Source organism: Syngnathus acus, chromosome 8, assembly GCF_901709675.1.
Source record: "Syngnathus acus chromosome 8, fSynAcu1.2, whole genome shotgun sequence".
Classification (NCBI taxonomy): Eukaryota; Metazoa; Chordata; class Actinopteri; order Syngnathiformes; family Syngnathidae; genus Syngnathus; species Syngnathus acus.
The window spans coordinates 7,196,485-7,210,389 of record NC_051093.1 but is presented as its reverse complement, the minus strand read 5'-3'; the positions used below and the strand labels follow the sequence as shown (position 1 = coordinate 7,210,389).

General features: G+C 42.5%; 4 protein-coding genes and 1 non-coding gene across 7 annotated transcripts; 4 read left to right on the top strand and 1 right to left on the bottom strand.

The window, feature by feature from the left end:
• Positions 1-112: 112 nt before the first annotated feature.
• On the top strand, positions 113-3,919 carry chadla (chondroadherin-like a). Its single transcript, XM_037257380.1, has 10 exons — positions 113-798; positions 948-1,142; positions 1,214-1,369; positions 1,483-1,628; positions 1,770-2,008; positions 2,074-2,336; positions 2,426-2,762; positions 2,838-3,190; positions 3,257-3,423; positions 3,521-3,919. The coding sequence occupies exons 1-10, from the start codon at positions 640-642 to the stop codon at positions 3,834-3,836; spliced, it is 2,331 nt and encodes a 776-aa protein (XP_037113275.1). The 5' UTR covers positions 113-639; the 3' UTR covers positions 3,837-3,919.
• Positions 3,920-4,148: 229 nt separating this feature from the next.
• Positions 4,149-4,220, top strand: trnaq-cug. Its single transcript has one exon. It is a non-coding gene; the product is annotated as a tRNA-Gln (tRNA).
• Positions 4,221-4,384: 164 nt separating this feature from the next.
• On the top strand, positions 4,385-5,718 carry rbx1 (ring-box 1, E3 ubiquitin protein ligase). The gene is made up of 5 exons (XM_037257543.1): positions 4,385-4,540; positions 4,987-5,065; positions 5,231-5,301; positions 5,418-5,503; positions 5,588-5,718. The coding sequence occupies exons 1-5, from the start codon at positions 4,463-4,465 to the stop codon at positions 5,598-5,600; spliced, it is 327 nt and encodes a 108-aa protein (XP_037113438.1). The 5' UTR covers positions 4,385-4,462; the 3' UTR covers positions 5,601-5,718.
• Positions 5,719-5,824: 106 nt separating this feature from the next.
• st13 (ST13 Hsp70 interacting protein) lies at positions 5,825-9,516 on the bottom strand. 2 transcript variants are annotated; one of them, XM_037257541.1, is made up of 13 exons: positions 9,368-9,516; positions 8,858-8,992; positions 8,466-8,514; positions 8,124-8,223; positions 7,891-7,964; positions 7,757-7,823; positions 7,590-7,674; positions 7,397-7,507; positions 7,203-7,305; positions 7,004-7,120; positions 6,746-6,797; positions 6,490-6,590; positions 5,825-6,386 (listed from the first exon to the last, which is right to left on the bottom strand). In XM_037257541.1, exons 2-13 carry the CDS (start codon positions 8,965-8,967, stop codon positions 6,249-6,251), a joined length of 1,107 nt encoding a protein of 368 aa, XP_037113436.1. In that variant the 5' UTR covers positions 8,968-8,992; positions 9,368-9,516; the 3' UTR covers positions 5,825-6,248. The 2 variants fall into 2 exon arrangements, with proteins under 2 accessions (XP_037113436.1, XP_037113437.1); XM_037257542.1 differs by having other exon boundaries at positions 6,490-6,587; positions 9,368-9,515.
• Positions 9,517-9,719: 203 nt separating this feature from the next.
• On the top strand, positions 9,720-13,899 carry xpnpep3 (X-prolyl aminopeptidase 3, mitochondrial). Of its 2 annotated transcripts, XM_037257540.1 has the most exons (12): positions 9,720-9,962; positions 10,496-10,618; positions 10,760-10,947; positions 11,106-11,325; positions 11,575-11,759; positions 11,878-11,940; positions 12,081-12,194; positions 12,587-12,672; positions 12,763-12,949; positions 13,018-13,138; positions 13,276-13,483; positions 13,642-13,899. In XM_037257540.1, exons 1-11 carry the CDS (start codon positions 9,890-9,892, stop codon positions 13,440-13,442), a joined length of 1,527 nt encoding a protein of 508 aa, XP_037113435.1. In that variant the 5' UTR covers positions 9,720-9,889; the 3' UTR covers positions 13,443-13,483; positions 13,642-13,899. The 2 variants fall into 2 exon arrangements, with proteins under 2 accessions (XP_037113435.1, XP_037113434.1); XM_037257539.1 differs by having other exon boundaries at positions 13,276-13,899.
• The last annotated feature ends 6 nt before the right edge of the window (positions 13,900-13,905 follow it).

Below are 13,905 nucleotides of genomic sequence, written 5' to 3'. Positions count from 1 at the left end.
TGTTTTGTGCTTTATTTAGGTCGGTTTCCATTTATAGGGTACACACACATGTATATACTTGAGCTGGAATTAAATGTTAGAGTATTTTGTTAAGTTTAGGATTCTCGTCATGCTTGGTTGCAGCGTCTCAGCCTTTTAACTAGTCAGAAAATGTAAAACCAAGGTGTTAATTTGCAGTTGGGGGTGCAGGGATCAGGGGTCACAAGAGGAAGAATTTACCAAAGACTCGTTCATCCATTGGACTCCACAGACTCCGGTGAACACGCTGGACGTGGAATTTTGAAAAGTCGCTGGCAGATTCATTGAGATTTTCTCGTTTTTATTTTTTTCTCATTTTATGTCAACTTCTTCATGAAGGTAAGATATTTTGTTGTTTCAAGTTCTTGAATATTTGCAAGGTTATAATGTAGAAAAGATTTAGATGTGTGACACGTGTAAAGAAGTAATTTGTTTTTAGCTTATCAATTTAAAAAGTATTGCTTTTATTTAGTTAGGTGGATTGTAGCAGTTAACCAACACTACTGTCAGCATGATAGTTTTGATAATCAGTATACAATTTAATATTTTTTAAAGTACCTTATCTTACAGCCAACATTGTAACCAAAATTCTCATTTGACAATTTGATTTTCCTTGCACAGATGCTTGTCCTCCCTGCTGCCGTTTTATTGGGGACTTTTGCAGTCATATCAAATGTGGAGGCCGGGAAGTGTCCTCGGGTGTGCACTTGCGACAGCGCCAAGCTCACGGTGGCTTGCGTTGGCAAGAACCTTACTGAGGTTCCCCCGACTATTGACGAGGTGAGAAATGAATGTCTACCACCTTCCTTCAACCTCACACTTCTACTTTTCTGCCAAGGAAGCTTTAAAAACAGTTTGCATTTATGATCTGGTAAAAAAGAAAATTTTACACGTCTGATTATTTCTCTCACTTGATATAATGTATACAGATCACAGTCAAACTGGACCTGAGGAATAACAACCTACAAATGCTCCAAAGGGGAGGATTTGTTCGCACACCTTACCTCACCCACCTCAACCTACAGCGATGCAACATTGTCAAAGTGAAGGAGGGAGCTTTCCGCATGCTGGGCCGTGTGGTCTCCCTTAACCTGGCCTACAACAAAATTGACATCCTATATCAGGTTAGAAACCAATGCATCCAAAAGGGTTGTGCTATTTCTAATAAATCGTCCCTCCACACTGGCCTCTGTAGGAATCTTTTGATGGCCTGTCGTCTTTGAAGGAGCTTCATCTGGACCACAACCAAGTTGAGGAGATCCAACCTGGAGCTTTCTTGCAGCTTGGCTCATTAAACATGTTGGCTCTCACTCATAACCAGCTGGTGTACATCCCCAATATGGCTTTTCAGGTACTCAGAAGCCCAAAAAGATGATAATGAATGCATTTTGATTTATTTAAAATGATGCTATTATGACTCAAGCACCAAAAATAAAGGAGTCAATTTTCATCTGTGTCTCACAGGGCCTGCAACACATCAAGTGGCTTCGTCTCAGCCATAACGCCATCAACAACTTGGCTCCCGAGGCATTTGCAAGCTTGTTCATTCTGACCCGCCTCAATCTGGACCACAATGAGCTTCAGTTCTTCCCCACTCAGGCCATGACCAGGTACCGAATTTTTTTATACAGCCATAATATATTAGTCATTAGAGTACTTAGTGACTCCTCAGAAATACTCCTAAAAGAGCCCCCCAAAAAATCTTAATGTGGAAGACTTGCTGGTAAAAACGTGTTGACTATCTTCTGTAGACTCAAGGAGGTCACACACCTGGACATGAGCCACAACCGCATGATCTACCTCGGCGAAGAGTCGGTTTCCATGGCCAAGCTCACACACTTGTACCTCAACCACATGTCCCTCCAAGACCTGTCCGAGCAGGCCTTGTCCCAGGCTCCTGTGCTCTCCTACTTGGACCTGAGTCACAACCAGCTTCGTTACTTGGAGCCTCTCGTGGGCCCCAAGAACCTTGCCAGCCTCAACCTCACTGGTACGTAGCATAATTACACTCGAAGCCTACTGAGTGTTTACACTTTTTTTTTTTTTTTTTTGAAGCCAACCCCATCTACTGTAGCTGCTACATGAGGCCTCTAAAGAACTGGGCGAGTGTTGGGGGTGTCAAGCTGATGGGAACTTGTGCAGGACCACCTCACCTGTCCGACGAGCCTCTCCGGGCTGTGGCGGCGGCGGACATGCGTTGTCGCAGCAGGGGAGACCCACTGAAGGATGAATTTGAGGAGGGAGTGGTCACCATCAGCATCCCACCAACAGTCAAACCCAAACAGAACGTCAAGTGTCCGCTTAACTGCGACTGTCATGTGAGTTCGGAATGAGAGTCGTCTACTGTACTGCAGTGATTTAAATTTTGCCATTTAAGGCTATAAAAAATGTTTTCAACCTCTTCTAGATTGAAGCACAACATGCTACATGTGAGAACCGAGGTCACCACAAAGTACCTCGAGGCTTCCCTGCAAAAACTCAACTACTGGACCTTCGCAGTAACCACTTCCACAATATTCCCGCCAACAGTTTCCCAGCCACCAGCCAAGTTCTTTCCCTTCACCTGGAATTCTGTAAAATTCACGAAATCGAAGGTGGAGCGTTCCGAGGAATGAAACAATTGTTTTATTTGTATCTTTCTGACAATGACCTCACATCGTTGGGGCCGGAAACTTTCACTGGAGCCCCGGCGCTCAGTTATCTTTACCTGGAGGGGAATCGTTTGGCAAAGTTTCCTGGTTCAGGTGAGTGGACGAGAAAGACTGACTGGAATTAATAAAAGTAAAACTCTATTTGGTTGTTGTTTTTCCCTCCTACAGCTCTGCGACTCTTACCAAATCTATTTGCATTACACCTGGAGCGCAATGCCATTTCAAAACTGGAACCCAAAGGTCTGCTGACCTCAGTAACTCCAAAACTGAGGGAGCTTTACTTAACCAATAACACCATACGCACTATTGCCAAGGGTGCTTTGGACTCTGCCTTTCTTGGAAAACTTCACCTGGATTCAAATAAGCTGACGACCATTCCAACTGATGCTCTATCCAAAGCCATTAGTCTGGAGGAACTCAACCTATCTCAAAATCGGATTCTCTCAGTGGGACCAAATGCATTTCGGCCCATATCACAAAGTCTGAAGAGGCTATACATGGATCAGATGAGCACTGAGAAGGTATGAAACAGTTCCAATTTGCACGTTGGACCAGTCTAATGATGCACATCCCTGTCTGATGTGCAGATGTCTCGGGAGGCTCTGGCCGGGCTTGGCCCAAGACTGAAGGCTCTCACGTTGAGAGGAAACAAGCTCAGGGAGCTTCCTGACTTAGTCTATCTCACTGGCCTGGAGGTGGTTGATCTTCAAGACAACCCTCTGCTGTGTGATTGTACTTTGCTGCCGCTGCGCAAGTCAGTGAATACATGCAATTTCTCTTTTAATTCATGTAATACAAACGAAGACAGTCAAACATAACTTACTTGAATTGTTTCTTTGTGTCTGCACCAGGTGGATGGAGAAAGTGAGTTTGGAGGTGGCAGCTACTTGTGGCCTCCCTCCCAAGCTAAAAGGGCAAAAGGTCAAGGATCTGGAGCTATTCAAGTCCTGTCCGGAAAACAGATCCAACTCAGACAGAAAGCATGTTGTTGTGGCGCCTGCTTATGTAAAAACCAAGAAACCTCAACTCAACCTTGTGAAGATTTCTGGAGTCAAGACTAAACTCGGAAGGGACAAGACAAAACCACCAAAGCCAACAAAGAAAAAGCCTCAAATGAAGCCTGTTGTGGCAGCAGTGACCAAAAAGAAGAAAGTGACAAAAACATAAAATCTTTTCTGCAATGGCCGAATTAGTGACAATGTGTAAAAATCATTTATTATTGTAAAAATAAATTTGCTGACTATGGAATGCAGTGTTTGCTTGTGGAGGAAATGAACACAAAACACAGGGATGTTGATGTTATTTGTTGCTTTTGGATGTCACAAGTATGGAGCAAAGCAGTACGTGTACCTAAATGAAAGCTTAAAATTCCCCAATTTTAACATTTCCTTGAACATCAAAAGCAAAAATGACGGGACAATTGCTTTGGCCCAGTAAAATAACAGTCTTATTGCTATTAACACTGCCGCCCATTCATATGGTTCCATGGTGTAATGGTTAGCACTCTGGACTCTGAATCCAGCGATCCGAGTTCAAATCTCGGTGGAACCTAAATTTTCTTTCTCCACGCTAGTCACTTTCATTTTGAAATTTATTCTCCCAAATATTTTTTTTGTTCAAAAAGTTATTCCTACATAACAAGTCCACAACAATATACACGTACTATTGAAAATCGTTGCTTTGTAACAATGAATGACGTTTGAAAACGTGACGTTCTCTGCTTTACGGTTTTATCCTACACCGGAAGTAGCTTCTCGCTGATTCACGTTCACCCTTAACTTGTGAAATTCAACATGGCAGCGGCGATGGATGTTGATGCACCTAGCTGTTCCAGTAGCGGAGCAAGTAAGAAGCGATTTGAAGTCAAGAAGGTATGGCTTTCTGGATAATTGAGCGACTTGCGTGGGAATAAACGCGACAGCTTTTTCCAAGATCAACACGCTAGCTAGTTAGCATCGATTAGCGTGCTAAATTGCGAACGTTGTAGCACTGCGGCTTAGTTAGCTTGCGATTAGCTTCCCTAAAGCGGTGGAAACTTCTTTTTTTTTAAAAAATATATATACTTGCCGTTTGGTCATGTGCAACTGTAGGGAGATTTTAAGTGCCTAATCAAATTGAACGTGACAATTCAATTCAGCTTCTACTATCAATTACATTTGAAGCAAAGTGCATAATAATAACAGAAATGAAAACATAATAAAAACGTCATTCCTTCCTAAACAAAACCAGTCTGTGACCTGTAAACAATCATGCAGCAATCTGTTATAATCCTTATGTCGACCTATGTTTAATAAAGTTATTTTGTTTCCTCTTCTAGTGGAATGCCGTGGCACTGTGGGCTTGGGACATTGTTGTGGATAACTGTGCAATTTGTCGAAACCACATCATGGATCTTTGTAAGTTTACGTGCTGTCTAAAAGATGTTTATTACAACAGATTGAACCCATGTAACATTTTGAACTAGTGGCCATTCAAAAATCTCAAGTAATTTGCTTAAAGCTGCCTATTGTCACTGTAAGAGTTTAAATATGTTAAGCATGTGTGATTTGTTTCTCCATTAGGTATAGAGTGCCAGGCCAACCAAGCTTCTGCCACATCTGAGGAGTGTACAGTAGCCTGGGGCGTCTGCAATGTGAGTTTGGTTAATGGAACTGAAGAATCTTGAGGCTAATGCAGTGCAGATTGTGTGTTATGAAAAGCTACACTTTAATGTCGATAAATGTTTTCGTTTGTTATTGTCATCCACAGCATGCCTTCCACTTCCACTGTATTTCCCGCTGGCTCAAAACAAGACAGGTGTGTCCTCTGGACAACAGAGAGTGGGAGTTCCAGAAGTGAGTAAAAATCATGATTGAGATTTTCTCATTGCTAAATTGTTGGGGAGTTGGTCATGATGTCCTCTTTTTTTTAATTTCTAGGTATGGACACTAGCTGGAGAACTTTAAGTTTTGCCCACAGTGCTTCTTTTCCCATCCAACTTGTTGTAAGCAGAGTTGTGTACATTTTTTGTTTTGATTCAAATAAACAGTAATATTAATGGCAGAGCAGATTTCAGTCAAACTATTTTTTGGGGGATGGGTGAATCTGTGATATTTTAAGCATCAGCATCAGATAGCCTCTAATCTAATTAAGTGATAGTCAAGTCTAGTGTCTAATGCCTTTTACAAACAAGCTTTATTAACCAATTTCCCCAAATGGCTCAGACACCTTTTTTTTTTTTTAACAGAGCAGAACAAAAGAAACTGGTAGGTTCCAAAATCTGAACAAACCCTCAGTTAAACGACTGTAGAAATGGGTTAATGAGTGCGGGGGAGCTCTCAGAATGCAAATGCGAGAAACATCAACTTTGTGTTTAAGAGACAGCTAATTTAAGTCAATACACTCCAGACAGCACTCTGGTTGCTCTTAGTACTGATTAAATAGCTTTGATTTGAATTCACCCTCAGATCCTCTAAATAAGCACTCCGATTAGGTTACCAACTGGGAACGTTTGATATGCGCACCATAGATTTACTGAAAAGCCCTCAAAAGATTGCAGCGGCGAACAAAATCTTCATTTCATCTCTGTTCCGGTCTCATCTATGGCTGAGGTGCGGCGCCCCCAAACTTGGAGCTCAGCTTGGTGACGAGCGCCATGACCTTGGGGTTGTTTTGGTACTTTGCGATGTTAGCTGGGTTCTGTGCCACATCCTGGAAGGCAGCCATCACCTCTGGGTCCTGAAAACATGGTCACAACTTCGTCACATCTTATATGTTCTAGACATGGATACTGGTCAAACGTCAGTTACAAGTAACATCTTTGAAGGGAGCGGTGAGTCACCTGCATGGCGGTGAGCAACTCGGGATCTTGCAGGAGGTCGTTCAGGCCGGGCATGCCGGCGGCTCCGCCTGGGAATCCACCAGGGAATCCTGTACCACCTGCTTCAAATCACACCCGGTATGTATGTACACTATAGGATTCACCAAGAGCGACATGTTGAGTTAAATCGTTACTGTACTATAAAGCATGCATTAACTTGAATACAATTTCTAAACTAATCTGAATGCACAAATTAAAATCGAAGATTTTTTCCCACCTGGGAAGAATCCTGCTCCTGCTCCACCTGCCCCTCCTCTGGCTTCCTCTTCCTGTAGGGGCGGTGAAATATATTGCTTTTCTTTTGGCACTAGATAGTTTCGTTAATGATTTGTCTGCCAACAGTCCATTCGCAAACTCATTACATAAAATTGATTCAGATAATGTTAAAACATTTTGACACCTATGAACCATTTGAAATTGTGAGGAACAAATGTATAGATTTCCTTTTATCTTATTTTTTTAGCAAATAACTCACCTTCTGAGCCTTAGCGTGCTCCTCCCTTGCTTTCTTTATCCGCTCTTGTTTCTCCTTTATCTCTCTCTCCTCCCTCTTGCGTTCATATTTGCGCCTGTGCTCGATGATTCTGTTAGCCTGAAAAGTAATATTGGGAAAGTCGGAAGTTGTCAAAATGGGAATAGATTATTTACTTTCCGGTTTAAAAATTCTACTGAACCTTTGGTTGGACTTCCTTAAGCAGTGCATCGGCATCCTCGTCATAATCCAGTTTACATGCTGTGGCCAGATCGCGGGCGGCGTCCTCCCAGTGGCCCAGCATCCTGTGGGAGACATCACAATCTCATTGTAGACTGTAGAGGAAGTAGTAAAAATCATTTAGAGAAAAAAAAAAGTGTGAAGGAGAAAAAGTACTTGTGAGCTTTCCCCCTCCACTTGTACGGCTGCGCTGAGTCTGGGTTGATCTCGATGGCTCGGTCACAGTCTCTGATGGCCGCGTTGGGTTTCTGCATCTTAACGTAAACACTAAAACAAAGGACAGGCCATAAATACCATCTCAAATTGTCCCCGGGGAATGACTCCAACTTTGGCATGTTGGTAATATCACCTTGCCCTCTTTGCATACAAAATGGCCAAACAAGGATTCAGTTGGATGGCCTCAGTGAAAAGATCCAACGCTTTCTGTAGATCTCCTACAAGAAACGAGGACAACCAAAGCAGAGATTTCAGTATAGATGTCAGTAAGTTATGCAAAGCACAGGTGATAACCCTAACCTTCTCCAAGAGCATCAATGGCTTCCATCTTCTTGTCATTGGCCTTTTCCATCATCTCTTCCGTCACCTGAGTGAATGCACAGTTAATTTTAACGAATGAAATAAATTAGTTTGTTAGAATATCTGACAAGGACCTCAACATTATCTGGATCTCCCATTTCCTGTGGTTCATCCATGTCTGGTTCAATGACGCCCTCAAGATCTATTTCTGAAAAAGTAAGGGACATTGCTTACTATGAACCGAAACTAATATTACATCAGAAATGTTTTTTTTTTTCCTCATTTCTCACCAGACATCAAAATGAGAGAAGGCTCATAATGGTTAGCAAGATAGCAACAGAAAAACAAACAGAGGGATAACAATTACCTAGTTCACTCTCCTCGCTCTCAGATGGAACAGCAGGCTCAGGCTGAGGCTGAGTTGGGGGAGCTTTAGATGTTGGAGGAGGACCACAGGGACACTCACCCTAAAAGCCACAAACTATTAGACCACAACTATGAACCCCAATCAATTTTCTCTCATTTTTATTTTTTAGTAAAACCTTCAGTATTCAAACAAATAGCTGCTCTTATCTACTGAACACCTTTGCAGATTTGAATGCCTGCCTGGTAGACTGTTACACATGTCTCTAGTTGAAAAAACATAAAAGTAACAAAACCAACTAAGAACATTAGGGGAAATGAAAACTGAAAAGAATTCATGCATTACCTGGCAGTGACTCTTGGGGGAGGCTTGAGGAGGTATCTTTGCACCCATGCTGAAGAGTGGACAACATTCTTGTGAGCCATATTAAATTCGTTGCAAAACATATCAGTGCCAACTGCTAAAATAATTGCATCAGTACTTTTTTCACAACTGGCCTGCTAGAACCTGAATGGCTAAAGGGCTAGTTCCCTCCGTAAAAATGCGTACTTGCGGGCTGAAACTATATTTTCAACAAACTCATGCAGGTCTATCAAGTTTTGCAAGTTGCCTAGATCTGGTGGGCACGTGGTGAATTTTTTTTGTTTGTACCATTGTTTTCTTTGGATTTTAGTAACACATAAGACAGAATAAAATAAGAACACCGCAACCCATAAAGCAAACTGCAGTTACTTCACCTCTGCAACCAGGTCCGGAAGAAAGCCATCTCGGGAAGTTGCAGGATGGCGGGATTGGACTCGCATAGTTGCACGAAGCCCTTCAACTCTGCCACTTTTTGAGAGTCCATGCTTCTCTGTCACGTCCAACACGCACTGCGTGGCATCATAAAAACAAACCACTCAAGATGTTTAAGGTTTAATAACAATGTCCCTTTACCGTTAGGTAGCTTAGCCGTTACAATATGCTAACGTGCACGTTTATTTATTTATGTCCGCATACCTTTTGTGAGAAATGAATCAAAATGAACACGATCACCAAACAAACAAAACGAAGCAGTTTTAACCCCGGATCACAAATAATAATGGCAATAAGGTAAGACAGAAGTTTCGAGAGACAAGAACCATATTTGACGCAAGATCCTGTATGCTGTTCTGTTAGCTTGCTGCAATATTTACCACTTATTAAATTAAAGACAAACAAAATTAATATCAACGCAATGAGGGTAATAGAAAAGGAAATAATCGTACCTGTGCAAGGACTCGCAGAATGAACACAGAAGATGAGAAAGCGGAGAGCAGTTGTCGATATTTATCGTTGCAAATCTGCTTCCTTGGCGCAGGCGTCTTCTGTCTTTTCATTCAGGCACTAAATCAGACACCCCCAGAAAGATGTCTGATTGCCCTGATTTTTGTCTTGCGGGAGTGACGACTCAAGCAACTAAAACAGAATCATAATTCACCTAATTCATTTTATCGGATTGAGAAAGCACAGCCACGATAAATGTGTCCTGGTAGAACACGTTAGTTTCGTCGAGAACAGTGAATGCCGCTTTGAATCAGCCACAAGCCAAGCGTGCTGGCTCAAGCAACTGTAAGATAAAACGCAGGGTTTAACTATTATTATAGGTTGTTAGCAACCCGGCTAGTAAGGTTGCTATCAGATGACTCTGTAATTTGCATTGTGTAGAACAACTTTAACAACTTTTGTGTTTCTCAACACTGTATAAATGGGCATGTGTCCGTGACCTGTGTCGTCGAGAGGCAGCGACGATGATGTCCCCCGGAGGCAGTGTGCTCCTCAGAGCTGCTGTCACACTACTACCCAAACCAAGTTGGAGCCGAGGTGAACTTAATTATTTCCCCCTTCAATAGACTAAAAGTTTAACAAACAAATTTGAAAGGAAACCCTCACATTCTTTTCCGCATCAGTCTGTAAACAACAGTCCATAAGTTGTATAAGAGTGTCCCTCAAGTCTGGACACACGAGGGAGATAAATGCAGATTTACAAGAAATAACATTTGCAACAGCTTTTTATTCAAGTGGAATACTAACAAATAATTCAATTCGATTTCCAGCACATGTGATGCGGTTTAATGTGCTTAGCAAGATTCTTGTGAACATGATGCAATAATTTGACATTGCTGTCATTGTCTATCTACACAACAGTAAGTAAATACATTAGTGTTGGACTTAAATTAAATCTATCTCTCTGTTATTTATATCTATCCATTATTACGGGCCCAAGGACCCCATGAGTAGCTGACGGGCCTCTTCTATAGCACACCAGTGATGGAACATTTCAATTCTGACATCCATGCTCCGATTGACTTTAATCAATATAAAATAACTATAAGGTGTTTTGTTCCTCCTTTTAGGATGTTTGTGGTGTCCATGCAGGAACATTTCTGTGAAACCGGGAGACCTGAAACCAAAGACGGTTCCCGCTCGCTACCTTGGCCAGCCAAGTCCTTTCACTCATCCGCACCTCATCAAACATGGTGACAATCACACTTCAACCACTTGTAGTAAACTCATACATACTAAGTGGTATTATGGAAATCAGCAATCCTGCAATCTAGCAACAAATATGTGGTTTTATTTCCGTTCAGTTTGTCAGTTGTGCTATTTTTGATTCTCAGGTGAAGTGACACCCGGCCTGAGCCAAACCGAATATGAACTCCGTCGTCACAGGCTGGCCTCACTCATCGAGGCCCACTCGGATAAACTCGGACCGTCTGCATCGTCCGGCACTCACGTGCTCGTTATTTTGTCCCATCCGACCCGCTACATGACTAATGACATACCGTATCCTTTCCACCAGAACCAGGTGGGCTTGCATTCTCAGTAATGTACAGTAGAACCTATAAAGTCAAAAGTTTGTTATCCTCCTTTTGTTTAAACGTTCCAATGTCAGACTATCACCATAATTGCTTAAATGTGCAGAATACGATTTTGACATTCAACCCTTTGCAAAACTTTCCCCAGGACTTCCTCTACCTGTGTGGCATCTTGGAGCCTGACAGTGCTTTGGTCCTCCACGGGAAAGGACGACCAGACCAGGCCATTTTGTTTGTTCCTCGCAGAGACCCAGGCAGGGAGCTGTGGGATGGCCCGCGATCAGGGTTGGATGGAGCTGCTGCTTTGACTGGCATAGAGAGGGTTCATAGCACCGAAGAACTCGGTCTGGTGCTCAAAGCCCTTAAAGGTAAGTCGAGTGTGAAGATGTTACGCTTACACATTCCCATCGTCTTGAGTTTTCTTTCAAGAGAATGATCGATGGAATTGCCGTAATCAAATAATATTAAAATATTTTGTTTACCACTGTGGGCTGAAAGTGCAGTTGCCAACTGTAGGGGGAGCTCTGAACCAAAATGATAAATCTACTGTATTATCAACTAAATGAAGTGAAGGTGCTGATTTTTAATGATCCTGGAAAACTCCTTTCTACTGCCAGGCTCCACCCTGTGGTATGATCATTCTCATCCAGCCAACTCTCGACTCCACCAAGCACATGTCCATCCCGTCTTGCAGGCCGGGCCAATGCCACGCCCCCTAAGTCCACTCATTCATTCACTCAGGGCTTTTAAGAGTTCGGCGGAGGTGGCTCTCATGCAAGAAGCAGGTCGCATCACAGCGCAGGTTGGTGTCTAATTAAATGCAAATATGAATTGTAGTTGTGGGACGTGTCATAATTAGTCATTTCTACTTGTGTCCCACTTTTCATTCAGTTTTCACTTCAATCCAATTTGCCTTTCAGGCTTTTAGGCGGACGATGGCTCTATCTCACGGGGAAGTGGATGAATCCGTACTCTTTGCTAAGGTAGCTCGGTAAACAAAATCATTTTCATTTAACGCTATGAGCTGTTAAGTCAGTAATGTAGCGATATACAAGTTGATCGGAAAAGAGTTCCTCGCAGTGTCGAAAAAATTCAAGGTTATCATTTCTCATTTAAATTGCAGTTTGATTTTGAGAACCGGGTCCATGGTGCAAATTTCCTGGCCTATCCGCCTGTGGTTGCCGGAGGGAATCGTGCCAATACTCTGCACTACATCAACAACAACCAAATCATTAAGGTAAACAGTGGAAACTTGCCATGCAGAGATGGTTGAAAAATGTCAGTCTGATGTGGCTTTCATTCACTCGATGTGTCTTGATGCATTATAAATGAGGCCCACAAGCTAATGCCAGCGCAAATGAGTAAAAAAAGAAAATGAAACCTCGGGAAAGCTTCTTTGCAAAAACGAGAAGCAGATGACTCTAATATACTGTTAGCAAAAAGAAATGATGAGACCAAATGAAGAGAAAAATCAAGACAAGACTGCGTTTGTGTTAGAGTGATTCGTATTCATTATGCACTTTATTATGTTTCATTATGTGTGCATATATAATTCCCTGCATGGTGCTGTTCCCTTGCCGCTTAAAAAGATTGCAAATTGTATGAGTCAACTTTGTTACTCTTCGTCAGGATGGTGAAATGGTGCTCCTTGATGGCGGCTGTGAATATTTCGGTTATGTCAGTGATGTGACCCGAACGTGGCCAGTAAATGGAAAGTAAGTTGATCATCCCAAATAAAAAATAAAAATAAACATTTTCCCGTCGGTGACATTGCATTCTGCCTCCCCCCAACTCCCTTCTGCCAGATTTAGCGCTCCGCAGGCAGAACTTTACGAAGCCGTCCTGGAGGTCCAGCTCTCCTGTTTATCTCTGTGTTCGCCAGGTGTCAGTCTCGACCATATTTACAGCACCATGCTGGCCATGTTGGCAAGACAGCTCAAGCGTCTTGGCATCGTCAAGTACATCGGTACCAGCGATGCTGATCTATTAAAGGTCAGGAAGATGTCACTTGTTAAAACTGATTTTCCATTTTAAAATATTCTTTGTTATCCTCTTCCCAGGCTGCAAGGCGGTACTGCCCCCATCATGTTGGACATTACTTGGGCATGGACGTCCATGACACTCCAGAACTGTCCCGCTCACAACCTTTACAGTCTGGAATGACCATCACCATAGAACCAGGTGACAATAGGAACTTGCTCGATTTTCTTTGAGATACCTAACAACTTAACCTACTTTGTGTTAATTCTATGATTTAAAGTCACGCTTCTATTAAAGCTCTTGAAGTATCTGCTTTCATGTGTTCTCTTTTACCACAGGGTTGTATATTGGCGAGGAAAATGAGCAGGCCCCAAAGTGTTTCCGCGGCATGGGGATCAGGATCGAGGATGACGTACTGATCCGGGACAAAGGTGGGCCCTTAATTCTATCAGCTGATGCCCCAAAGACCATTGGTGATGTAGAGCGGGCCTGTGCCCAAAGGTAGGGCAGGAGGAGACGTGGCAGTGATGGTCGGCATTGAATGTTCTCCACTTTTCATTTGTCCATATGGTGATGGAAGATGGTGACGCTTCATGAAATTTGTGCACTCAATTTTAAAGAGATTATTTACAGCCTGAGTATATTGGCAAACCACCAAAAACTTGGTGACTCCGAAGAGCCAGAAGTTTGGGTGTAGATTTTTCTGGACAGGGAGAGTATATTTATATACAAGATATTCAAGCTTTTAACCATGTGAAATCTACTGCATTGTTACCGAGCTGTCAGTGTGCGAAACCAGACACTGAGCTTTGAATACAAGCCCCAAAATGTTAATTATCACATTTTGTCATGTCTTCCCATGAATCCTGCATTGTTGCACACACTTGTCAGAAATGCATGGTTGCTATAATTTCACAACTCATTCTAATCTACAGTGATTCACATTAAATGTGGAACGTGAACGTGTT

Excerpts from the sequence above, each read along its gene's own strand:
- chadla (XM_037257380.1), top strand. The coding sequence starts at position 640 with ATGCTTGTCCTCCCTGCTGCCGTTTTATTGGGGACTTTTGCAGTCATA. Across the intron at positions 2,763-2,837 it reads GGCAAAGTTTCCTGGTTCAG|CTCTGCGACTCTTACCAAAT; the intron begins GTGAGTGGACGA and ends TCCCTCCTACAG. Across the intron at positions 3,424-3,520 it reads ACTTTGCTGCCGCTGCGCAA|GTGGATGGAGAAAGTGAGTT; the intron begins GTCAGTGAATAC and ends TGTCTGCACCAG.
- rbx1 (XM_037257543.1), top strand. The coding sequence starts at position 4,463 with ATGGCAGCGGCGATGGATGTTGATGCACCTAGCTGTTCCAGTAGCGGA. Across the intron at positions 5,066-5,230 it reads AAACCACATCATGGATCTTT|GTATAGAGTGCCAGGCCAAC; the intron begins GTAAGTTTACGT and ends TTTCTCCATTAG. Across the intron at positions 5,302-5,417 it reads TAGCCTGGGGCGTCTGCAAT|CATGCCTTCCACTTCCACTG; the intron begins GTGAGTTTGGTT and ends TGTCATCCACAG.
- st13 (XM_037257541.1), bottom strand. The coding sequence starts at position 8,967 with ATGGACTCTCAAAAAGTGGCAGAGTTGAAGGGCTTCGTGCAACTATGC. Across the intron at positions 7,306-7,396 it reads TGGAGGGGGAAAGCTCACAA|GATGCTGGGCCACTGGGAGG; the intron begins GTACTTTTTCTC and ends TGTCTCCCACAG. Across the intron at positions 6,387-6,489 it reads AGTTGCTCACCGCCATGCAG|GACCCAGAGGTGATGGCTGC; the intron begins GTGACTCACCGC and ends CCATGTTTTCAG.
- xpnpep3 (XM_037257540.1), top strand. The coding sequence starts at position 9,890 with ATGATGTCCCCCGGAGGCAGTGTGCTCCTCAGAGCTGCTGTCACACTA. Across the intron at positions 12,673-12,762 it reads ACGTGGCCAGTAAATGGAAA|ATTTAGCGCTCCGCAGGCAG; the intron begins GTAAGTTGATCA and ends CCCTTCTGCCAG. Across the intron at positions 13,139-13,275 it reads GACCATCACCATAGAACCAG|GGTTGTATATTGGCGAGGAA; the intron begins GTGACAATAGGA and ends CTTTTACCACAG.